This window comes from Pinus tabuliformis, chromosome 1_1 (assembly GCF_031772625.1).
Source record: "Pinus tabuliformis cultivar Carrire ecotype Pingquan chromosome 1_1, CPIR1, whole genome shotgun sequence".
Lineage (NCBI taxonomy): Eukaryota > Viridiplantae > Streptophyta > Pinopsida > Pinales > Pinaceae > Pinus > Pinus tabuliformis.
The window spans coordinates 859,239,551-859,266,250 of NC_142297.1; the positions used below are offsets into that span (position 1 = coordinate 859,239,551).

Genomic DNA, 26,700 nt, shown 5'->3' on the forward strand with positions numbered 1-26,700 from the left:
TCACATCCCCTATCAGCCCCACACCCAAGTTGTGTCTATCTCGTCTAGACATGGATGTCTAGAGTCCTGTGACTCCAAGAGTTCTTGCTACCCTCACGGGTCTCCAGGTACCCTCCAGACCCTCACATAACGAAGGTACCAAACTCGCAAGGGGGCTTCACTTAATGAACCTCTGACATATCATGTACATTTGTGGCATACTAAATAATACTCTTAATTTTACTACATATTGAAAAAGATCTCTAAAAGACACATTATTTAACCCCCTACCAATACAAACCCAATACACCTTCCCAATTTAAAAAATCCCTACTTTCACTAGATATTGTAGGTATCCATTTTTTCATTAATATTTTTTATAGCCCTTTATATTTTTTCATTAACTTTGAGCTTCATTTTTTATACCCGCCAATATACAAACCCTTTACCCCCTATTATATGCTCAATATATTATGTCATTTTCCCCTCAATATATATCCCTCAATATGAATGTACGTGGTATGGTATTTCTCCCCCAGTGAAGCCCCGGTGCAAACTCGATAGCCTGCAACCAATAGGTTTACATCACCCATTAGCCCTTATCTTTAACGACTAGGGACGTCCAAAGCTCTGTGGTTCTAGGAGTTCCTGTTGGCCTCATGAATCTCTAGGTACCCTCCACGTTCTTACTTAGGGACACCTGTCCCTTCATTGAGCATGGTGTCCCCTTACTTTTTATTGTAATAATATATTATAATATTGAAATATACTTTCATATTAGGATGCTTTTCCTGTTGTGGAATTTCAACTGTCCATACTCCTTTTGTCCCTCGATCCACAACAATAATAAGTATGCTAGGCCCATTGAACTTTCACCACACAAGCTCTTTGGCCTAATCACACAGGCATTATGTTGATTTTTCATGACTTTTTAATCTGATAATTACTTTCCAATGATATCTTAATTTATTCATCCTATGTCACATTCATCAGTAAGCAATTATACATAGAAAATCTCAACTACAATGCAATATGACAACGAGCTCATGGAGAGAGAACCAAACACAAGAGAGACAACATTTTTACCCTAGGAAAAACCTAACTATGGAAAAACCCAACAATCTTTTCTTAGGAGAAATTATTCAATTCATCAAAAGTATAATCTGGTTTTTCCCAATCAAAATTTGTCAGATTGACCACAAAATTCAATAGGTCAGACTTGGTCAAATAGACCACTTTTTCGGCCTCTTGCAACTCCTCAAAAATTTGGTCAACTTTGCTTAACAGGGCAAAATTTTGGCCTCTAGCAATTGCCTCTAGTCCACTGTAGTCAAATTTCCCAAAAACAAATTCGGTCAACTTTCCAAAATCTCGGTCAAATAGAACATAAATAGTCTTAGTCAACGCAGGTCAAGCTTCTACATTCTTCTCCCCTCTCTCTTTCGCATGTGTGAATAGAGAACAAATGCTTTTTGGTGAGATTTGAATTGCTCAAGTGAGGGAGGTCGAGTGTGAATATATAGTAGTTTAAGGTGCTCGAATAGGTGCGTCTTTATGGTTGGGCCGACTTGACCTTATGTTAGGTTGACTTAAACAATTTGGAGCTGACCTTACTTTTGGAGGTAAAATTTAAATTTTAAATTTCTTTTCATTTTTCTTTAGTGCCAACACGTAAGGAATATCGATTACAATTACCAAAATTCAACACTCCCTCTTAGCTAGGGAGGTATTCTCTCGACTTTCTCAGATGTACATTTTGATGAAACAATTTCCCCATCCCAAGTAAAAACTTTGGAAGAGCCCACTATGTTGATGTATCCATCCACTACATGTGGAAAGCATCCAACATCAACATCGTGCAAAGGGATCTTGTCACCCACTAGTCACATCTCCTTTGTAAAGGATCTAGTCACCCACAAGCCAACTACCCATTGCCTAGTTAAGTACCTCGAGACACAAGACTAGTCCTTGTTTCACCAACCCACCAAATTGTCACTTGGAACCATGTCAGGTGCCTCTTGAAAAATGGTGAAACCTTGGGCCCATCTACCATTCCCACATGTCGTCACATGCTATTGAATGGTAAAACACTCGCTTGATGCTATAAGGCACTCACTCAGGCAACTGGGCCAATCTCCCTAACCACATTACATGGCTCTCGATCACTACCCATGACCTGGTCAATACCCTTGACCTAGGGAGGATCTATGCCACTTGATGATACAACATCAACCAAGGGAAGCATTCTCAACCACTCTTCTCCAAGCTTTTCCTTGAAGTATACGAACTTCATCCTATGATAGAGGCTTTGTGAGAATGTCAACAACTTACCTATCCATAGAAATGCATTGGAGCCTCACCACTCCCTTCCGTACAATGTACTGGATGTGGTGGTACCATGATCTCGATGTGCTTCGACTTGTCATCACGATCATCTCTTTCACATGATCAAATAATTCTAAATCCAAACACTGTACCAAAGCCACACTACTTCTCAACTCGCTAAACAAGCTGTAGTATGCTAAACTTTAGCAGTGTTGAGTGCGACAAATGTTTGCTTCCTGCCCATCCAGGATACCATACTAGAACCCAAACTGAAACAACATCCCCATGTGCTCTTCTTGTCCTTAGTACTTCTTGCCCAATCAAAATCAGTGAATGCCTGCATTTGTACTTCACTATTTGAGACATATTTTAATCCATATCCCACTGTACCATGCTGGTACCTCAACACATGTTGTGCCATAGCTACTTTCTGGTCACCTTGACTGGGTGCTCCCTCTAACATTAAAACATATCCTGTTGTGGCAATTTTGGTTGCTCCCTCTGCCACTTAGCTTCTTCATATTAGTTACCATGGGAGTGGCTATGGATTGGCTATCCATCATCCCCAATTTCTAAAGGATCGTAATAATATGCTTCCTTTGACCAAGGAAGATCTCTCTCGGCTTTTGCCACACTTCTAGTCCTAAGAAGTAATGTATCCAACCAAGATCCTTCATCTCGAACTCAGAGGTGAACTCCCTCTGACATTGAAGCTGGTCTTGACTTCCCCTGTTAATTTTAGTTAACAATGGTATGTTCTATGCTTAGCACAATTTACTTCAATGTTCCTTTAGCAGCCCAATAACAATATCTAATTATTTCCACTAGAAATCACATCAACCATTATTCACATTGACAGTGAATGTAGATAGAACATAAAAACAAATGCAGAAGACAAGAGAACACCAGATTTGGCGGATGCCAGGGAAAAACCCCAATCTGGAGAAAACCCTGTGATCAAATCTTCTTATTAATATGCAATAGTTTAGTAGAGAGAGAGAGTACAAAAGTCAAATAGGCTAGCCCAATACAAAGTCAAATCAACCCTGTCAAATTCTACAGTGAAACTTTAGCCCTAACCAGAAAGTCAACGCTGGTCAAAGCAACAACAAAACACCCCCTTTGAATCTCGGTTTAAGGCAATCGAATTCGGCCTCCAACAAAGGTCAAAGCCAACCCAAAACAATCCCAACAACTCTGGTCAAACTTGGTCAAACAACAATCAACCCTATGGTCAAATAGACCTGCGGTCAGTGCAGGTCAAACAACCCCAAACTCCTCAATTTCTGTGCTAGAGAATGCGACCTAGTGAAATCGAAATTCTGCCTCCAAAACCACAGTCAAATTCAGTCAGAATAGCCTCGGTCATCGTTGGTCAAACAGTCTGAAATTCGGTTCTGTTTTAGCCCAGAAATTCTGTCGTCCTAGCTGCATGTGTGTGAGAGAGAGAAGATGCCTAAGCTGTACGAACTAATCTGATGAACAGAGAGAAGAATGTGTGAGTGAATGATGTCCAAATGAGGCGTGAGGCCTCTTTTATTTATACACTTTGTTGTGGGCAAAGAGACACATCTATTGGGCTTCTTGAGCCTACATTATGTTGAGGCCGACTTGAACAATTTGTACATGTGAGAGAATAAATTCAAAATCACATTTCTGCTTGTTCGAATGAGATGATCTTTATATCAATCTTGGACCTCTCGAAAAGAGGAATCCAATGCAATAATCATCTCCATCATATGAGTTGTCCCAAGGTGGAATTTGGCCCTAGTTGCCAATTTTAACACTCCCTCTCAACTAGGGATAATTCCACCTGTCATCATTATGCCATCCTATTGTCATGTACCATCTCTGTCATCTCTGCTTTGCTCTGCTGAACCATGAATTAATAATGAAGAAGTGATCGAGAGTGAGTCATATGACCTTACCACTCTCCACCGACTTTTTGTTAGTCCAGAGGTAGAACCTCAAATGATCCCAGATCAAGTTGTTGAACACCATGCATCCTATTCATAGGGAGTACGATAGTACTTGATGCGTCCATTAGTAGTGCTATGGTCCCTAACCACTTTTCCCAACTCATGGTTCAGATGAGAGGTACTTCCCATGAGTCCCAGACTCTATGGGTAGGATGTATGCTGGGGCATTGGCAGGAGAAGGTGAATCACTCATCTTGCTCATATGGCATAGGTGAAGGTGAACCACTCACCCTGCTTATATGCCATAGGTGAAGGTGAACCACTCATCCTATGCATATGTCAATTGTAGGGGAAGGTGAACCACTCACCCTACACACATGTCAACCATCATGGGGTATCACAGGGGAAGGTGAACAACTCACCCTGTACATCGCGCACCACTAGGGGAAGGTGAACCATTCACCCTATGGTCGTTCATAGCTCCAAGAAGTACCCCAAGCCCCCAAGAGCACCCAAAGCTCAGTGTCCAACTCATGTAGGACCCTCATAGGAGCATCTTTTCACAACTCCAAGTCTCTCAGAATGTTAAGAATTTGACCTTTCCCAAAGGCTTCGTGAGGATATCTACGACTTGCTCATCCATCTTGATGTGTTGGAGCCTTATTGCTCCGCATTGAACCATATCTTAGATAAAGTGGTACCTGATATCAATGTGCTTGGAGCGGTCGTGGAGCATGGGATTCTCTGAACGACGAATCCCACTCTGGTTGTCGCAGGATATCATGATGGTATCCAACACTTGCTCAAATAGCTCGCTCAAAAGCTTCCTCAACCAAACAACTTCACAACAGGGCATACTAGCAACAATGTATTTGGCCTCCTTGATAGTGCTTAAAGCAACCGATTTCTGCTTCCTGCTCATCCAAGATATTGAAGCAGATTCCAATGAGAAGCAACATCCAAACGTGCTCTTACGATCCAACACACTGCCAACCCAGTCAGCACATGTATATCCATGCAACCACAAATTCCTAGCAGTGTATCTCAAACCATAGTTGATTGTGCCACAAAGATATCTCAAGAGATTCTTGGCAGTAATCCAATGTCTGTGATGAGGATCGACCATAAATTGACTTAACGTGTTTGCAATGAAGCATATGTCAGGACGAAAGTTTACCAAGAGCATCAACCCCCCCACAAGTTGTCGATACTCGGAAGGGTTCGCTAATTCGGGCCCAACAACACTTCCACATAGCTTCTTGAAGTTGAGTTCCATCGGAGTAGATGCGGACTTGCAATCCACCATCCCACATCTCTCAAGCAACTTAAATCTCACCTGGCTTTTGCCAGATCTTAAGGTCTAGGAAGTAGTTCATCAGTCCTAGGTCCTTCATCTTGAATTCGAAAGCCAATTCCCTCTCTCATTGATAAATGAGAGGGTCATCACCTCTTAGAAAGAGATCATCCACATAAAGGACCAGAATGAGGGTCTTGTGCTTTTTAACCTTGAAGTATAGGTTCGGGTCAACTTCACTCCTTGTAAAACTCAACTTCATAAGATAACTATCAATCCTCTCATACCAAGCCCTAGGGGCTTGCTTCAACCCATAGAGGGCTTTCTTTAACTTGCATACATGTGTCTTTCAGTTTTGAACTTTGAACCCCTCAGGTTGTTCTACATAAACTTCCTCCTTTAGCGAGCCATGCAAGAAAGCAGTTTTGACATCCATTTGGTGTAGGCTCCATCCTTGAGAGGCAGTAGAGCTATAATTGAACGGATAGTGGTATATCGAGCAACCGGTGCAAATATTTTGTCATAGTTTACTCCTTCCTCTTGAGAGAAGCCTTGAGCAATGAACCTGGCTTTGAGCTTTTTAACACTCCATCAGCTCCATGTTTGATTTTGTAAAGCCATTTTGAAGTGACCACTGACTTGTCCTTGGGTATAGGAACCACATCCCAGACATCATTCTTCATGATCGACTCATATCCCTCGTTCATCACATCTTTCCAAACTTGGTGCTTCATGGCTTCTTCGAATGTGCATGGCTCAGATTGAACTATGGTACTCATAGCAGCTAAGTACCCTTGGTACCTGTTCGACTTCTTGCTTTCACAAAATGTCCACCTTGGTGCAAGATGTCTCTCAACATCTTCAAGAGTATCTTTGAGCTACAAGGGTCTTTTTCTTGAAGTAGAGGGCTCACGAGGAGGTGGATCAATGGGATCCATCAGACCTTCAACATCGGGCATTAGATCATTTTTCGGAGATTCATCCTTCTTTCCTACATCATTATCATTATCCTTCCCAGGGATAGGAAGATCTTGGACTTTCCCAAGGGCATAATCTTCATCGAAGGTGAGATCATGACTTATTTCCACTTCTCTTTGACCAAATACATAGATTCTATATGCCTACGAAGTTTCACTATAGCCCACAAACGTTCCTTTCTTCCTAGATGCATCTAGATTTTTTCTTTGCCAAACACGAACCTTCCCATCAACGAATGTCACCTTGAAACCTTTGTATTCAATCACAAAAATAGATACCAGGTTCTTTTTCAAATCAGGTACACACAATACTTCTTGTAGATGAAGGGTTTGACCTTGATTTAAGTGAAGAGTGACAGTTCCTATCCCTTTCACGGGGTAGTTAGCATTGTCCCCAAGTATAATCTCTAAATTTGTCTTCTTTTCAACCAAGTTTGAGAGGGCCTCCTTGCACCTAGTGAAGTGCCTTAAGGCTACTATTAATCAATCAATGATCCAATGTATTCGGAGGAGAGGCGGATGTATTCGGAGGAGAGGCGGCGGTGAGGGTAGAAATAAGATAAAATTCTTTTTGCTTATCTACAGCATTAGTTTCTTCATACCTGGAGTTTCTTGACTTTTTGGGAGGACGACCATTTCCATATCGAGCAACGGGAGCATTCCTTTCCTCTTTCCTTTGTTGAAGAACTTGTTGTTCCTTTGATTGCCATTTCCTTTGTAGTTGTTGTGGTTATGTCATCATCCCTTGGAGTATCCTTCTTGTGAGGACACTCTCTAACAAAGTGGCCAAACCTGTTGCAATTGAAGCATCTTCCTTTTCTTCCTTCTTTGAATCTCGACTTAAACCATTGACCTTGTTTTCTTGGACCAACATTGTTCTTTCTTTTAGCATGAGCGGAGAAAGCGGTAGGTTTATTTCCATTTGAGGGCTTATCTCTTTCCCTCATCCTTATTTCTTCTTGAGTGCATCTAGCCAACAATTCATCAAATCCCGAATCCTATCCTTGTTGAGGATGGTAGTGTTAAACACATCCCATTCTCTTGTAAGGCCTCCAATTGCAATAAGAGTGAGCTCCCTGTCACCAACAACTTCTCCAATAGATAGGAGATCATTCTTGATTTCGGTAATCCTCATGAGGTAGGATTGAAAGAACTCTCCTCTATCCATTTTGACGTCTTTTAACTTTTTCTTGAGAAAGAGAACTTGGTTTGCATTATTTACTTTGAACATCCCAACTAGTTTGTCATACATCTCCTTAGATGTTTCCAAATCAGAAATATAGGCAACCAAAGGCTTGTGAATAGAATCAACAATATTTTTCTTAGCTTTGACCTCACCTTTCTTGTACTTTGTTTTTGCAGAGTCAAATCCAGAGACATCTTCCATGCATGATAATCAAATTTGTCCTTAAGCTTGTCCTCAGATTTGAAGTAAGATGTCGTTGTCATTGATGCTAGCTCTAAATTCTTGTCCAATAGCTTCCCTTAGCAATTGCTTTTCTCACTCTTGCTTGGGCTTTGTCTTCATCTGAGCTCTGAAACCATGTTAATTTTAGTTAACAATGGTATGTTCTATGCTTAGCACAATTTAGTTCAATGTTCCTTTAACAACCCAATAACAATATCCAATTATATCCAGTAGCAATCACATTAACCATTATTCACATTGACAGTAAATATAGATAGAACATAAAAACAAATGCAGAAGACAAGCCAAGACAAACGAACACTAGATTTGGCAGATGCCAGTAAAAACCCCAATGTGGGGAAAACCCTATGATCAAATATTCTTATTATTATTCAATAGTTCAACAGAGAGAGAGAGAGTACAAAAGTCAAATAGACTAGCCCAATACAAAGTCAAATCAACCCTGTTAAATTCTGAAGTCAATTGTAATAAAACTTCAACGCTAACCAAAAAGTTAACGCTAGTCAAAGCAACATCAAAACACCCCATTTGCAACTCGGTTAAAGGCAGTCCAATTCAGCCTCTAACAAAGGTCAAAGTTAACCCAAAACAGTCCCAACAACTCTGGTCAAACTCGGTCAAACAACAACCAACCCTGTGGTCAAACAACCCCAAATTCCTCATTTTTTGTGCCAAAGAATTTGGCCTAGTGAAACCAAAATTTGGCCTTCAAAATCGCAGTTAAATTTGGTGAAAACAACCTCGGTCAATGTTGGTCAAACAATGTAAAATTCGGTTCTGTTTTAGCCCATAAATTGTCCTCCTAGTTGCACGTGTGTGAGAGAGAGAGAATATGCCCAAGCTGTACGAACCAATATGATGAAGAGAGAAGAATGTGTGATGTCCAAATGAGGTGTGAGGTCTCTTCTATTTATACACTTCGCTGCGGGTGAAGAGACACATTTATTGGGCTTTTGCTTCTTCGAATGAGATGATATTTATATTAGTTTTGGACCTTTTGAAAAGAAGTAACCAATGCAATAATCATCTCCATCATACGAGCTTTCCCAAAGTGGAATTTGGCCCCTCTTATCATGGAAGCAAATCTTCCCATCAATGCTACTCCCTTTGTCACGTGATTCCTTCTATTCTTGTCAGAAGCAAGTTATATGATAACAAGATCAACCTAGAATCGTCAAATATCCATTAATCCAAGAATACCATGCCTGAGGTGCGAACAAAGCTTTCTTTAGTTTGCAGACATGTGATTTCCTTTCATGTACCTCAGAGCCTTGAGCTTTATGTACACTTCTCCTCAATTACTCCATCAAGGATGGCAATCTCCAAATCTACCTGATGTAATTTCAAACCCACAATAGAAGGGGTAGAAATAATAGTTTTGATAGAAGTGTACCTAACAACTGGATCAAATATCTCCTCATAGTTCTCTCCCACTTTCTGGGAGAATCCTCGAATCCCGCTTTGCACTTCTCTATGTTGCCAACTACCGCATACTTGGTCTTGTAGATCTATTTGGAAGTCACCACTGAATTCTCTTCAACACAATTTTCTCCATCATGACATCCTTCAAACTTGTTGTACTGCCTACTCCCTCTGAACTAGGAGCACTTTCATTCATCTATCCTAGTTCTAGATGTTGGTACAATTTCTCCCTCTTGAACAAAAATCACTCTAGCAGCATAGCTCAATCCTGGGAGAGTCCTCTTGCCACAAACTTTGCTTCGTTTTTCCCGATGCTTCCATTTGCGGCCAGAGCCTTCGTAGCCTTTACGATGTACCTGCAACCCTCATTAGGGAGTCATGGAAGAAATGATTATAACCAAGCAAAAGATACAAAGACAAGATGTTGTCAAAAAAAATGAGCAATAAAAGGAAGAAACATATAAAGTACTTATCTTTTAATATGAGATTGTGGGGAATTGTCCACATCACAAGCACACCCCCACACAATGTGCCCTATAAAGGAGGTGGGTAAGGTCGAGCATTGACCCTTCAGCCAATCAACTATCGTTATAACATACAACACCATCGCCTTGTAGACCCTAGGATTTTGGGTGTTTAATATGTTTAGATATGCTTAGATTCCTTTTTCTAAAAAAAATTACCTAGCTTGTGAAAGCATTATTTGTATTATTTTTAGTAGAAGCACATCCAGTTTAGAAAATTTGTATTATTTTGAGATATAGAATGGAATGTAAATGTACTCGAACTATGTTGCATGACAAGTTCATGCCTTCAAACTCTTTAGTTTAACTTTTATTTGAAATCTAATATTTTAATGTCTTTATTGTAGATGGCTTGTTCTAGAGAGCATGAATACATGAAATACAAAATGGACCCCCTTTTATATAACAGTTTCAAAGAAAGGTGTGTCTCTTATTACGATTAGTTATTGTGTTAAACTCTATAGTTTAACTTTTATAACAATTCTAACATCTTATTTGTATTATTTTTAGTAGAAGTACATCCAATTTAGAAAATTTGTATTATTTTGAGATATAGAATGGAATGTAAATGTACTTGAACTATGTTGCGTGACAAGTTCATGCCTTCAAACTCTTTAATTTAACTTTTATTTGAAATCTAATATTTTAATGTCTTTATTGTCGATGGCTTGTTCCAGAGTGCATGAATACATGAAATGCAAAATGGACCCCCCCTTTATACAACAGTTTCAAAGAAAGGTGTGTTTCTTATTACGATTAGTTATTGTGTTAAACTCTATAGTTTAACTTTTATAACAATTCTAATATCCTATTTGGTATCTATTGTAGATGGCTTTTCTGATGAGCACGAGCTAGTGGAATACAAAATCTTATAAAACAAACACTAGGGGAGGTGCATTTCCTATTATGAATAAATATTGGTTTTGAAATATGCTTACAATTACTAATTGTGTGTATTTTAACCTTGTTCAACCCACTTTTTTTTCCTTTTAGCGGTGTGTGTATTTTAACCTTGTTCAACCCATTTTTTTTCCTTTTAGCAGAGGAGAGCGACACATTGCTAGATAGAAGATGTGCAGAGGGGATGTTTGCAATCTTTTCTTTGTTCTTGTCTGCGTGTTTTGTTTTTTTGAGTTTGAGCATGGCCATGCTTTGTGTTGAAATCGTTTTCCTTTGTTTTCCTTTTTTTTTTCCCTTGTTTTTTGTAGTTTGGTCTTGGTTTCATTTGTTGGGTGTGTTGTACTTGTTCTCCTTTGTTTTGCCTTTTCTTTTCATGTTTTTTGTAGCTATGTCTTGGTTTCGTTTGTTGGGTGCATAAAAAGAAATGGAGGAAGTAAACAGAGGAAATGGAGGTTATTGTTCATAAATGAAGGTGAGTCAAAATATCTTTTGCTAATTTGTGGCTCCATTTATTTGCTATTCAATTTATTATATGTCTTATCTATGCTCTCATAATCAACTAGATTGATCTTCTTTATGTAGTGAACAACTACAATTTTACAGTGTACAATGGTAAGTGGTGATGATGCACTAAACATTCTATCAACATGGCATAGAGAATGGGTGGGCCATACTTTTCTCCTACAAAATACAATGGGTGGGCCATACTTTTCTCCTGCAAAATATAATTGTCCTTGCATACATTGAAATATTTGTTTCATCCTTTTGTCATGGTTTCGAGGTAGTATGATCTTGTTCATGGGTATCAGATTCAAGATTTTTTCTAGAACTTTGATAGGAAAGAAATGGAAAAATTATATTGGAGTTCACATCTTCAGGGCTTATTGTTCATGATTGCTGCTACTATAATATTAGCCAAGGGAGCGTAGGTATGTGTGTGGTTAATTCATCGCTCTATATATTCATTATTTAAGCTCTGTGTGGTTAATTCATCGCTCTATATATTCGTTATTTAAGCTCCCCTGGTTTATTTGTAATCTCATATATAAGATTATTATGTGCAGTGAGTGAGCACAATTGTTGTGTTTGAGAGATTCAAGTGGAGAAGATATCTTAGGCAATGTAGATGCAGTGCGGAGGATGGGTGAGTCATGTTGTTTTCCAACAAAATAGTGTTATTATTATTCGTTTGTTTGAATATTTCTCCTTCTGACATAATTTTCGACTAGTACCACTCAATTAGTGTTTGACATATACATCAAATGTTATGTTTAGATTTATATGCTTTTTTGCTCCACATCACACGCACACTCCGACAAAACTTGCGTTAGAGAGGAGGATGGTAAGGTTGAGCAAGGAAGCATACTGACCCTTCAACCAATCAACCATTGTGGTCAACCAAACAACCATTGTGTTAATATACAACACTACGGACTTGTGGCCCCTAGGATATTTAGTGTTCAATATGTTTAAATATGCTTAGATACGTCTTACAAAAAGAATGATTTCTCTTATGATAACATTGTTTGCATTATTTGTAGTAGAATTACATCTAGTTTAGAAAATTTATATGTTTTGAGATATAACATGAAATATAAGTCGATTGGAATTAAGTTGGGTGACAAGTTCATGCCTTCAACTCTTTAGTTTAAATTTTGTTAGAATTTTAATATTTTATTGCATTAATAAGTTGGGTGACAAGTTCATGCCTTCAACTCTTTAGTTTAAATTTTGTTAGAATTTTAATATTTTATTGTGTATCTAATGCAGATGGTTGATTCCAGTGAGCATAAATATGTGAAATTCAAAATGGATTATCCCTCGTCATATAACAAAATTCAAAGATGGGTATGTTTCGATAGATGGGTATGTTTCATATTTGATTGATTGTTCTGTTCAACTTTCCAATTTAACTAATTTAACTTATATAACGATTCTAATATCTTATTATTTATCTACTATAGATGGCTTGTTCTAGTGAGCATGAGTAAGTGGAATACAAAATGGAGTGTCTATCATTATATAACAAACTCTAGAGTAGGTATGTTTCCTATTATGAATAATTATTAGTTTTGAAATATGCTTACCATTACTATCTATGTTTGTATTTTAACCTAATGCATCCCACTTTTTTTCCTTTCAGCGGAGGCGAGGACGCTGTAGTAAAGATAATGCGCAAAGGGGGAGTTTGTAATATTTTATTGTTGTTGTTTACATGTTTTGTTTTTTTTGAGTTTGAGCATGACCATGCTTTGTGTTGTACTTGTTTTCCTTTGTTTTGCATTTTTTGTAGTTTGGTCTTCTTCGTTTTGTTTGTTGGGTGTTTCAAAGGAAAGGAAGGCAACATGGAGAGAAAATGAAAGGGAAAGAAAAACAACAAGGAGAGAAAATGAAAGGGATGAGATGGAGGTTATCATTCATAAATGAAGGTGAATCACCTTAACTATATGCAATGCACTTCACTAATAATTATCCTTTGCTAATTCACGACTTCATTTGCTTGCTATTCAATTTATTAAATGTTTTATATGTGGTCTCATATTCAACTATATTGATCCATTTTGTGTACTGAGTGACTACAGTTGTATAGTCAATGAAGGTCAAGTAGTGAAGACACCTTAGAGATTCTACAAACGTAGTGCAGATGATTAGTGAGGTATAATTTTTTCCTACATATTAATATTGTGTTTTAATCCACTGAAATATTTGTTGTTTGCACAACGATTTATCCTTTTGTCATAGCTTCAAGGTAGTATGATCTTGTTAATGGGTCAAGGGAAAGTAGGTATGTGTACGACTAATTTATCACAATGTCACAACGTATATTTGTTATTCAATTTCTCTCGTGGTTTATTGGTGATCTCATATATAATATTACTTTATGCAGTGAGAGACTACAATTGTAGTGTCTGGGATGGCCGAGTGGAGAAGATACCTTAAGCAATGTATATGCAACATAGATGATGGGTGATTCATGTGGTTTTACAACCAAAAAGTATTACTTTTATTTGTTTGCAACACTGTTTCTTCTTCTAGCATGGTTCTTGGGTAATGCTACTCAATTATTGGTTTGACATATATATCAAATGGTATCGTTAAGTTTGTATGTTTTCTTGCTCCACATCATATAGACACTTCCACACAACGTGCCCTATAGAGGACACGGGTAAGGTTGAGCAAGCAAGCATACTAACTCTCTAATGAATCAACCATCGTGCTAACATACAACACTACCGCTTTGTGGACCCTAGGGTTTTGGGTGTTCAATATGTTTAGATATGCTTAGATTCATTTTTCGAAAAAATGTACCTCTTACGAAAACAATGTTTGCATTGTTTCGAGTAGAAGTACATCTAGTTTAGAAATTTTTATTGTTTTTTGAGATATAGAATGGAATATAAATCGACTCGAACTAAGTTGTATAACAAGTTCATGCCTTCAAACTCTCTAATTTAACTTTTATTAGAAATCTAATGTTTTATTATGTATCTATTGCAGATAGTTTGTTCCAGAGAGCATGAATATGTGAAATACAAAATGGACTCTCCCCTTTTATATAACAATCTCAAAGAAAGGTGTGTTTCTTATTATGATTAATTATTTCATTCAACTCTCTAGTTTAACTTATATAATTATTCTAATATCTTATATTTTGTATCTGTGGTAGGTGGCTTGTTCTGATGAGCACAAGCAAGTGGAATACAAAAGAGAATGTCCAGCTTTATAAAACAAAGTGTAGTGAGGTGTGTTTCATGTTATGAATAATTATTGGTTTTGAAATACGATTATCATTACTAACTCTGTGTATTTTGACGTTATTCAACCCACTTTTTTCCTTTCAGTGGAGGACAACACATTGCAAGAGATATGATGTGCAGAGGGGATGTTTGGAATTTTTTCTTTGGTTCTTGTTTGCATGTTTTGTTTTGTTGAGTTCAAGCATGGCCATGCTTTTTGTTGTACTCTTTTTCCTTTGTTTTGTTTTGTATTTTCCCCTCACTTTTGTAGTTTGGTCTTGGTTTCGCTTATTGGATTTGTTCTACTTGTTCTCCCTTGTTTTTTATAATTTGGTCTTGGTTTCGTCCGTTGGGTGTGGAAAAGGAAATGAAGGAAACAAGCAGAGAAAATGAAAGTTAGTACCTATTAATGAAGGTGAGTCAACATACCTATATGCAATGCACTTCACTTAAAAGTATCTTTTGTTAATTTGTAGCTCCATTTGTTTGCTATTCAATTTATTATATGTTTTATCTGTGCTCTCATAATCAACTATATTGATCTTCTTTATGTAGGGAACAACTACAACTGTACAACCAACAAAGATCAAGTGGTGAAGATGCACTAGAGATACTATGAATGTGGGACAGAGGATGAGTGAGCCATACTTTTCTCCTACAAAATACAATTGTTCTTTGATGCATTATACATGCTATGAATGTGGGAAAGAGGATGGGTGAGTGTTAAATTTTGGTATGTTTTATGCTTATAGCAATTTACTTCAATTTTCTTATTAGCTCAATATCAATATCCAGATTAGCAATCACATTAGCACGATAGTAAAATGCAGATAAACATAAACATAAACAGTAGAAGACAAGCCAAGACAAGAGGACACAAGATGTGGCACCAGCCAGGGACAAACCCCAATGTGGGGAACCCTTTTTCAATTCTTCTTATATTCGTCAATAGTTCAGCAGAGAGAGAGATAGTACAAATATACAAGATTGATATTTATGACATCAATAGTTCAGCAGAGAGAGAGATAGTACAAATATACAAGATTGATATTTATGACATCAGTAGTAAAGACTGGACCAGAGAAGACAATGCTCTGGTCACATAGGACAGAATCTTCCTCTGAAGATGATTCATATGGCGCCAACAAGATGATCTTCAAACTGAGCCAAACATGGTCAACCTTGACTCCCAAATGCTGTTGTCTTCTTGTTGCACTAACTGTCACTGCTTCAGTCCTTATCCTTCACATAGTCAATAATGTAGGCCTTCAAGGCAAAAATGTCCCACGCTGTCCAAAACTGATAGAACAACTTATGCTGCTAGCTATGGCCTGCGACCTAGCTCAGCAGCAGGTTAGGCCTATGATCCTCAAACAAGCAACAACCAATAATATCAACACAACAGTATTTAGTCCTACAAGGACTCAACTTTACACTCTCTAACACCGAACTGTACACATATGCTGATCTGATCTTAGTCTAGGGCAGATTATGACTGTGGTTTATCAACCTTGAAAACAGTCCTAAGGACCAACCCTTATCACTGTGTTGTCACCATGCTTCTTTTACCATGATATCATCTACAACAACCGAAATTCAACACTGTCCTTACTGGCCTCTTTATGCTGTGTATAAGAGCCTTCTTTTGCTGTGGTTAGAGTCTCTCCTTAAATGCGAATTAGGCCTCTTCTTGAACTGCGGATAGAACCTTCTTCAAGCTACGAGTTAGGGCCTTCTTGGCTCTCATCTGCTGCGTATCAGGCCTCCCTTTATTGTGGATTAGGCCTCTCCTTAACAACGAATTAGAGTCTCCTTTAGCTGCGTCTAAGAGCCTCCTTGGACAACGGATTAGGACATTACTTGGCAGCAGATTAGGGCTCCCTTTGGACAGTAGATTGGAGCTCCTCTAGACAACGGATAGGAGCCTTCCCTTGACTGCGGCTAGGGCACATCTGAACTGCAGCTAGGGCTTCTCCCTATTGACCTCTCTTGCAAACAAACGCAAATGAGTGGAGAGAGATCATGAGAGAAGTGTGTGTGACAAATGCCATGTTGAGGTTGAGCTGGGGGTAATTTGGTTGCTGGCCGACCTTGATAAATTGTCAATAATACAAATAAATTCATATCTCCATAAGTACATGTCAGAATGAGATGATCGTTAGATCAATCCTACACCTCTCGAAGAGAGGGATCCAAGAAAAATATCAACAGCCATAAATAAGATGACCCACATGGAGTCTGGACCAATGTTTTAAAACTCCGACTCCGATTCCGACTCGGCCGAGGGTCGACTCCGACTCCGACTCGATATCGACTCGGACGGCTCGATTTCAATGACTCGGTCATTGTAAAAAATACATTAAATATTTATTTTTTATAAAAACATATAATTTTAAAGATTTTCATTCATGTTTCCAAACACACAACATTAGAATATAGATAGAAGACAACATATGATCAAAGTAGGCTCATGAATATATCCATTATATCAAAATGGCACCCAATGCATTGTCCAATACATACACGATGATGATATAGAGATCAAAACAAAAACACATAACCAAGAAGGCTATAAATGGCCTCTACAACAAAAGTCTGTGACCAGTACTATTGGCTACTGCTAGAGTTGCCAACATCAACTGGCTCAGTATTACTTGGGAGTAGGAGCGAAAGTGGGGAGCGAGAGCGAAAACGGGAGCGGGAGCGACATTTTAAGAAGCTCTTGGTTTGGGAGCGAATCCCAGAGGATTTCGACAACCAATGTCACTAACATCAAAGTACATAGAGGGATTGGTGCTCTTGATTAAATACAAGTTCCATACCCTAATACATGAAAAAAGTCAATGGAAACATTGCAATCATGAAATCCTGAAATCCTGAAAAATTGATAAGTCTGCTGGATTTTGAATGAAATCTAAAATTCTACTTTCTCCGTATGAAATCCAATGAGGCCGAAACCACTCTCAAACATCCCGAGTCATTTCATGGTAATGTTAAAAATTTAAGTAAAAGGATGAAAATGAAGATTAAGGAGAATGCCACTTTTACTTTAAGAATTTAACATTACCATGAAATTTGAATAGCATATCAATAGTACAGAGCATTTCAGCGTGTTAAATAGGTTTGGGAGGGGGAAATGGACCCTAAATAACATTTAACTAATTCATACAACACATTGGAGTCCAAACCAATCAGCAAACACCTTAAAAAATCACTAAAAAATTGTTAAATTGCTGTTTTACTAGTGTTACAAGCCACTATTTGTGACTCGGCTGAGTTAGTATGGAAACGGCCGAGTTGGCCGAGACAACCATGACTCGGCCGACCGGACTGTTCCAAAGGCCGTTTCAATGTTTGAGGTGCCGGCTCGGATCAACCCGGCCGTTTTGGTTTCGAAACGGCCGTTTCTTAAAACCATGGTCTGGACCTAGTTTCCAATTTTAACACTCGCTCTCAACTAGGGAGAACTCCATCGGTTAATCTATTTATCAGTCGATACTATCTCTGCCATCAATGCACTGCTCTGCTGAACTATGAAGAAGAAGAAGTGATCGAGAATGTATCATACCATTCTCTACTGACTCGAAGTGAGTCCCAAATAGAGTGTCTCACACCACTCTTACTAATCTGAAATCAATTCCAAATAAAGAGAGTGTCTCATACCACTCTTACTGATCCGAAATTAGTTCAAATAAAGCGAGTGTCTCATACCACTCTTACTAACCCGCAGTCAGTTCCAATTGATCCCAGATCAATATCATCCTAGCATAGGGAGTACAATAGTGTCTCTTACCACTCTTACTGATCCGAAAATCAGTTCCAAATAAAGAGTGTCTCATACCACTCTTACTGATCCGAAATTAGTTCCAAATAAAGCGAGTGTCTCATACCACTCTTACTGACCCGAAGTCAGTTCCAATTGATCCTAGATCAATATCATCTTAGCATAGGGAGTACGGTAGTACACGATGTGTCCATCGGTAGTACTATGGTCCCTATCCTCATTTCCTTGCTCATTTGCCAGATGAGAGGCACTTCCCATGAGTCCCAGACTGCATGGGTAGGATGTCTCAGCAGGAGAAGGATGAACCACTCATCCTGCCTACATGTTGCCATGGGGTATCCCAGGGGAAGGCTGAACCACTCACCCTGTACACAACAAATCACTAAGGGAAGGATGGACCACTCACCCTATGATTGTGTCTCAGCAGGAGAAGGATGAACCACTCATCCTACCTATGTAGCAAACCATTAGGGGAAGGCTGAACCACTCACCCTATGGTTTTTCATCGCTTCAAGAAGTACCCCATGCCCACCGGAGCTCCTAGAGCTCAATATCCATATCATATAGGACGCTTAAGAGAGGGTCTCTCCAAGACTCCTAGTCGTTTTTGGAAAGTCAACAATTTGACCTTTCCCAGGGGCTTCATTAGAATATCGGCAACTTGCTCATCAGACCCAATGTGAAGGAGCCTTATTGCTCCTTGCTGTACCATATCCCGGATAAAGTGGTACCTGATGTCTATGAGCTTGGAGTGATCATGAAACATGAGATTCTCTGGCAATCGAATCCCACTTTGGTTGTCACAAAGGATCATGATGGTATCTAGCACGTGTCCAAACAACTTACTGAAGAGCTTCCTCAACCAAACAAATTCACAGGAGGCCATACTCGCAGCTATGAATTCGGCCTTAGCGGTGCTCAAAGCAACCGACTTTTGCTTCCTGCGCATCCAAGATATCGAAGCAGAACCCAAAGAGAAACAACACTCAAAAGTGCTCTTGCGATCCACCACACTGCCTGTCTAATCAATATTAGAATAACCATGTAGCCTCACATTTCCGACAGTGTATCTCAGTCCATGAGTGATTGTGCCTTGAAGATATCTCAGAAGATTCTTGGCACCAATCCAATGATGCGCTTAACCATATATTGGGTCAATGTGATCACTGTAAAACATATATCTGGACAGGATTTCACCAAGAACATCAATGCTACTATGAGTTGACGAAACTCAGATGCATTTCCCAATTCAGGTCCGGAAACACTACCACATAACTTCTTAAAGTTAAGCTCCATCGGGGTAGTCACAGGCTTGCAGTCCACCATTCCAAATTCGGAATCCAACTCCCTCTTACGTTTGTAAATGAGAGGGTCCGCACCTGTCAGAAAGAGGTCATCCATATAAAGCACCAATATGAGAGATCTATCACCTTTAACCTTAAAGTAAAGGTTCGGATCGACTTCACTCCAGTGAGTCCCAACTTCATCAGATAGCTATCAATCCTCTCATACCAAGTCCGGGGTGCTTGCTTCAAACTATAGAGAGCTTTCTTCATCCTGCTTATATGAGATTCCTGATCATGAACCTCAAGCCTCTCGGGTTGTTCCACATCTGTGGTCTTGCTATTACTTGTAAGTTTTCCCTTGGTACATCCTGGACATATACCTTCATGCTCTTCTTTGAACTCAGGCATCCCTGTCACCATCTGTCTCACATTGGGTAGTGCCTTACAATGAAGATGGGCAGACCTTCGGTGCCATTGAAGAGATGAGTCACACGACATGGTCCCCAATGGACTTCCTGTAACTTGATACAAAGTGCCAACACTGAACCCAAGAGTAAAAGCATATTTAAAATTCCTTTTCCGAGCACGTACCTTTCCATCGATGAATGCCACCTTGTAATCTTTGTCTGCCATTGCCGAAATGGACAATAGGTTCTTGAGATCAGGTACATATAGAACTTCTTGTAAATGAATCGTGTTACCTTGATTCAATTGAAAGGTAACATTCCCTACACCCTTTACGGGATAGGTGGCATCGTCTCCAAGAATAATCTCCAAGTTTGTTTCCTTCTCTATCAGATTAGAGAGAGTTTCCTTGAATCCAGTGAAGTGCCTTGAAGCACCACTATCAATAAGCCAATTTCCCAGTGTCCGGAAGAGAGGTAGTGGAGAGTGCCGAAATAAGATAATACTCCTTTTGCTTGTTAGAAACAACATTTGATTCTTCATACCTGGAGTTCCTTACTTTCTTGGAGGGTTGACCATTTCCTTGATGTCTCGCATTCCTTTTTCCTTTGCCATTGTACCTGTCATTCCTTCGATCATTGTTATTGAAGTTGCCCCTGGAATGATTGTGATCATCATCATGTGATGTGTCCCTTCTATTTGGACACTCCCTCGCATAGTGGCCAAACTTATTGCAAGCAAAGCACCTGCCTTTCCTTCCACCCTTAGATCCAGGCTTTCCATTGAAATGACCTTTAGACCCTGCATTATTTCTCCTTTTGGCATGAGCAGAGAAAGCAGTAGGGTTGCCTCTATTAGAAGGCATTTCTTGCTCCACCATCCTAGTTTCTTCTTGAATGCATCTCGACATCAATTCTTCAAACCCCAGAATTCGATGATTATTGAGAATAGTGGTTTTAATATATACCACTCGGGTGGGAGCCCTCCAAGAGTAGTGATAGTAAGTTCCCTGTCAGGAATGCCTTCTCCAATCGATAGAAGATCATTCTTGATCTCAGTGATCCTTAAGAAGTAGGATTGAATATCCTCGTCCTTGCCCTTCTTAATATCCTTTCAGCTTATTTTTGAGGAACAAAATTTGATTTGCATCACTAACCTTGAACATGCTTACCAATTGTCGTAGATTTCCTTGGAGGTGTTTAAATCAAAGATGTAAGCCACCCAACGCTTGTCAATGGAATCTCTGATAATCTTCTTCGCTTTGAATTCACCCTTGGTTTACTTGTTCTTTGTAGCAGCGGGTGCATTTGATGGAGGCTCAGGGATTTTACCCTTCACATAATCCAACACTTCTTGTTCTTCCAATATCAGATGAAGAGACATCTTCCATTTGTGATAGTCAAACTTTTCACGAAGAAGTGGGATGAGGAACCGATTGAGCCTTTGATTTTTCCAGCTGTCTTCGGTGATGCTCTCACTCTTGCTTGGGCTTTGTCTTCACCTCAACTTTGATACCATGTTAAATTTTGGTATGCTCTATGCTTGGAGCAATTTACTTCAATTTTCGTATTAGCTCAATATCAATATCCAGATTAGCAATCACATCAACATGATAGTAAAATGCAAATAGAACATAAACATAAACAGTAGAAGACAAGCCAAGACAAGAGGGCACAAGATGTGGCACCAGCCAGGGACAAACCCCAATGTGGGGAAACCTTTGATCAATTCTTCTTATATTCTTCAATAGTTCAGCAGAGAGAGAGAGATAGTACAAATATACAAGACTGATATTTATGACAGCAGTAGTAAAGACTGGACCAGAGAAAACAATGTTGGTCACACATGACTGAATCTTCCTCTGAAGATCATTCATATGGCACCAAACATGGTCAACCTTGACTCCCAGAATGCTATTGTCTTCTTGCTGCACTAGCTGTCACTGCTTTAGTCCTTATCCTTCACATAGTCAATAATGTAGGCCTTCAAGGCAGCAATGTCCCACGCTGTCCAAGACTGATAGAACAACGTATGCTATTGGCTATGGCATGCGGAATAGCCCAGCAACAGGTTAGGCCTATGATCCTCAAACAAGCAGCAACCAGTAATATCAACACAACAGTATTTAGTCCTACAAGGACTCAGTGTTACTGTCAGCACTTTCTAACACCCAACTGTATACATATTCTGATCTGATCTTAGTCTAGGGCAGATTATGATTGTGGTTTATCAACCTTGAAAACAGTCCTAAGGAACAACCCTTATCACTGTGTTGTCACCATGCTTCTTTCACCATGATATCATCTACAACAACCGAAATTCAACGCTGTCCTTATTGGCATCTTTATGCTGTGTATAAGAGCCTTCTTTTGCTGTGATTAGAGTCTCTCATTAATTGCGAATTAGGCCTCTTGAACTGCGGATAGGGCCTTCTTCAAGCTATGGATTAGGGCCTTCTTGTTGATGTGGATGAGAGCCTCCTTTGCTGCGTATCAGGCCTCCCTTTACTGCGGATTAGGCCTCTCCTTAACAGCGAATTAGAGTCTCCTTTAGTTGTGTCTAAGAGCCTTCTTAGACAACGGATTAGGGCATTACTTAACAGCAGATTAGGGCTCCCTTTGGACAGCAGATTGGAGCTCCTCTAGACAACAGAAAGGAGCCTTCCCTTGACTGCGGCTAGGGCACATCTGAATTGCGGCTAGGGCTTCTCCCTTAGTCTCCTCTTCGCCTGCGGCTAGGGCTTCTCCCTCTTGACCTCTCTTGCCACCAAACCGAAACAAATGGAGAGAGATCATGAGAGAAGTGAGTGCGACAAATGATTTGAGGCCTCCTCTATTTATAATGCCATGTTGAGGTTGAGCTGGGGTAATTTGGTTGCTGACCGACCTTGACAAATTGTCAATAATACAAATAAATTAATATCTCCATAAATACATGTCGGAATTGGATGATCTTTAGATCAATCCTACACTTCTCGAAGAGAGGAATCCAAGAAAAATATCAGCTGCCATAAATAAGATGACCCACAACGAGTTTGGCCCTAGTTGCCAATTTTAACAGTGAGCCATACTTTCCTCCTATGAATACAATTGTTCTTTAATACACTGAAATATTTTGTGGTAGTATGATGTTTTTCATTGGTGTGAGATTCAAGTTTTTTCCTAGAACTTTGATATGAAAGAAATGAAAATGTTATATTAGGGTCCACATCTTCAGGGCTTATTGTTCATGATTATTCTTTAATACATTGAATATTTTGCGGTAGTATGATGTTTTTCATTGGTGTGAGATTCAAGTTTTTTCCTAGAATTTTGATATGAAAGAAATGAAAAAGTTATATTAGGGTTCACATCTTCAGGGCTTATTGTTCATGATTGCCACTGCTATAATATTAGCTAAGGGAGGGCAGATTCATCATTTTGTATATTTGTTATTTAAGCTCTTGTGGTTTATTTGCTATCTCATATTTAATATTACTTTATGTAGTGAGTGACTATAATTGTTGTGTCTTGGATGGTCGAGTGGAAAAGATATCTTAGACAAAGTAGATGCAACACAAAGGATGGGTGAGCCATGTTGTTTTCCAACAAAATAGTGTTACTATTATTTGTTTGCTTAATGTTTTCTCCTTTTAGCATGGTTCTTAGGTAGTACCACTCAATTAGTGGCTTGATATATACATCAAATGGTATGTTTATATTTATATTCTTTCTTGCACCACATCACACGCACACCTACACATAATGTTCCCTAGGGAGCAAGCAAGCATATTGACCCTTAACCAATCAACTATTGTGCTAATAGACAACACTACTGCCCGGTGGCCCCTAGGATTTTTGGTGTTCAAACACGCACACCCGCACACAATGTTCCCTAGGGAGAAAGCAAGGATATTGACCCTTCAACCAATCAACCATTGTGCTAATAGACAACACTACTGCTCGGTGGCCCCTAGGATTTTGGGTGTTCAATATGTTTAAATATGATTAGATACCTCTTAGAAAAATAATTATTTCTCTTATGATGACATTAACTCCATTATTCTAGTAGAATTACATCTAGTTTAGAAAATATATAAATTTCGAGATATGGTAGGGAAAATAAATGGATTGTAGTTTTTTTTTTCCAAAGAAAAAAGCGAACTTTTTATAGAGAAAATAAAAAGTTACATTGTATATGCCTGGGCAATCTGATTGCTATATGAAAGATCATAGAGCTTCTGTAGCTCAGGAGTTGCCTTTTCTGTCACACAAAAGCTTTTAAAAAGCCTTATGTGAGCTTGAGCCTCGATTTTCAGCTCACGTTTCAGCAAAAAAGCTACTGATAACAGTCCAAAAAAGTGGTGCCATGAAGAGGTCCCAGCCACATATCTATTCCCGGGTCTCCTCATAGAGGAAAGCAACCCAAACATGAGATAGATATAAAATGAAGGTACAAAAAACATTTAACCATTAACAGTTTTAGTCTGATAAGGACACAGCTGTGGATGCACTAAACATGAAAAAAACAAAGAAACTAGGAATGAGGAGGCTGATCCGACACACGAATCAGTCCACTGTCTTCCTCTGCTATTCTCCAGCTGTCCAAATCCTGTTGCAAACCTTCCTTAGAAAGTTTGTTTGCTGAAGAGTTTTGTTCCCCGAATTTATGGCATAGAGAAAACACATTAAATGAAAGATTTAAATTCAGAATTTCTTCTAATAAAGGTCTCAGCATATAATTTTGACATCTACTTTGACCATTAACCCAATTTATCACATTTAAAGAGTCCCCAAATATCTGAACTGTGAAGATGTTCCTGTGAATGAGCCAACAAAGAAGCAGCTTTAAGGCGGACATTTCTGCAAAGTTATTTGTACCATTTCCTAGACCCACTGAAGCTTTTAAGATCTGATTCTTATTTAGATGGATAATCAATCCTGCTCCTGCTTTGTTGTTCTGAGAAGCCCCATCAAAGAAGGCCCATGGAATACCTTCTTTGATTTGTTCCTCTCTTATCTGTCTGGGATTTCTTTGCTCCTCTGATTTAGGAATATTTGAATAGATAGATGTACATTGTAACCCTATTGACTCAACAGGGGTCTCTTTATCCAAAAATATGCATCTATTCCTTGCAATCCAGATCCCCCAGCAGATGATGGGTGGCAGATTCCGCAGGTTCCCTCCTGGATGCTGTCGCCACCAAGCGTCCCAAGCTTCTGGAAGATTTTCCCCTTCCCAGACAACCTGTTTTTGGATGAGGTTCCCAACCTCCACCCACACTTTTTTAACAGTTGGGCAATCTAAAAACAAATGTTTTATTGTTTCAGAATCGGATCTGCACAGAGGGCATCTCCCTGGTCCTTGCTTATATCTGGCTTGAAGGATGTCCCAAGTGGGGACTTTCCTTTTAAGAATGCACCAAAAGAATAGTCTGGCTTTTGCTGGGCACTTGAGTTTCCATAGATGCTTTGCCCACCACTCCAGTTCTTCCCAGCCTTTTTTTGACATTAAGAATTTATACCCGAATTTTGGAGCGTAAGATCCAGTTTCTGCGTGAACCCATACTAGTTGACCTTGTCTGCCATTTAGCCTTACATTTGATCTGGACAGTTCTTGGGTGTAGACCTTCCACTCTTGCCACCAGTTGGGTCTAAGATCTAGCTCTTCTCCAGATTTCCATGCTTGACCCCAGATTGTGGAAGAACCGATTTTCTCTACCTGGTTTAAGTAAAGGATGCCTTTGGATTCGAGATGTCTGATCAGGCCCGGGGAGAGAGTGAAATTTTCATTGCATCCAACCCAGGGATCTTTTCCTATCCTCAGGTTTTCTCCGTTGCCAATCTGCCATGCCAGACCTTGTTCTATCACCTTGAAAGCCTCTACAGTAGCTTTCCATACCACCGAGACATTCCTACCTTTCTTGATTGGGTTCCTAATCCATTCTTCTAAAGGGACAGGGTCTATATACTTTCGCTTCACCACTCTCGTCCACAGGTTTTCATTCTTGATGATTCTCCACCCGGACTTGGCAGCCAGAGAGAGACTGAAATCAGAGAGATTTTTAATCCCCCATCCTCCCCAATCTTTGGGCCTTACCACTTTCTCCCATGCGACCCAAGGGAGCGCGAGAGTTCTCTTTTGCGCCTGCCCATAGAAATCTACTGCAAATCCTTCTTATCTTTTCGAGGATCCCTTTTGGAACCCATGTCAAAGCTGCCCAATACACCGGCATGGCTAATAACACAGATTTGATCAAGGTCAATCTACCTGCTCTTGAGAGCCACTTGAAGCTCCAGTGCAAAATTCTGGCTTCAATTTTAGCAAGCAACCAGTTCCAGTCCTATTTCTTGTATGCATTGGGCGTCAACCAAAAACCCAGGTACTTGAAAGGATCTTCCAGATTGTACATATCAAAAGGAAGAATTGAAGAAATCTGGCTCTTCTCGTGCCTACTAAAGCCTTCCAGTATTAATTGGGATTTTCTGTAATTTATTTGCATCCCTGTCGCTTTCATAAAAAGATCAAGAATGGTTTTGAGTTCCTTGATTTCATTCATGTTTCCATTAGTAAACAATAAGATGTCATCTACAAAAAGAAGGTGGGAAATGAAACAGTTAACAACAACTTCCAAACCTGTTACACAGCCTTCCCTTTTAGCTTTCTGGATCAGCTGACTCAAGCCTTCTGCAACCAACAGGAAAAGCAAGGGCGACGGGGGTAGCCTTGCCTTAGCCCTC

At 39.4% G+C, this 26,700-nt stretch overlaps 2 protein-coding genes and 1 long non-coding RNA gene across 3 annotated transcripts in view; 2 read left to right on the forward strand and 1 right to left on the reverse strand.

The window, feature by feature from the left end:
- Positions 1-11,467, forward strand: part of LOC149216988 (uncharacterized) — a 49,395-nt gene extending 37,928 nt beyond the window's left edge. The window contains exons 4-7 of the long non-coding RNA XR_016250615.1: positions 10,217-10,290; positions 10,547-10,607; positions 10,698-11,241; positions 11,352-11,467. This is a non-coding gene — a long non-coding RNA (uncharacterized LOC149216988). The remainder of the gene's footprint in view (positions 1-10,216; positions 10,291-10,546; positions 10,608-10,697; positions 11,242-11,351) is intronic.
- Positions 11,468-11,478: 11 nt separating this feature from the next.
- LOC149216989 (uncharacterized) lies at positions 11,479-15,122 on the forward strand. Its single transcript, XM_089391300.1, has 10 exons — positions 11,479-11,913; positions 12,540-12,617; positions 12,734-12,810; positions 12,913-13,198; positions 13,352-13,425; positions 13,657-13,764; positions 14,268-14,344; positions 14,437-14,512; positions 14,612-14,921; positions 15,062-15,122. Exons 6-9 carry the CDS (start codon positions 13,744-13,746, stop codon positions 14,897-14,899), a joined length of 462 nt encoding a protein of 153 aa, XP_089247426.1. The 5' UTR covers positions 11,479-11,913; positions 12,540-12,617; positions 12,734-12,810; positions 12,913-13,198; positions 13,352-13,425; positions 13,657-13,743; the 3' UTR covers positions 14,900-14,921; positions 15,062-15,122.
- A 9,374-nt stretch (positions 15,123-24,496) lies between these two features.
- On the reverse strand, positions 24,497-26,320 carry LOC149216990 (uncharacterized). The gene is made up of 2 exons (XM_089390101.1): positions 26,231-26,320; positions 24,497-26,107 (listed from the first exon to the last, which is right to left on the reverse strand). The coding sequence occupies exons 1-2, from the start codon at positions 26,318-26,320 to the stop codon at positions 24,497-24,499; spliced, it is 1,701 nt and encodes a 566-aa protein (XP_089246227.1).
- Positions 26,321-26,700: the final 380 nt, after the last annotated feature.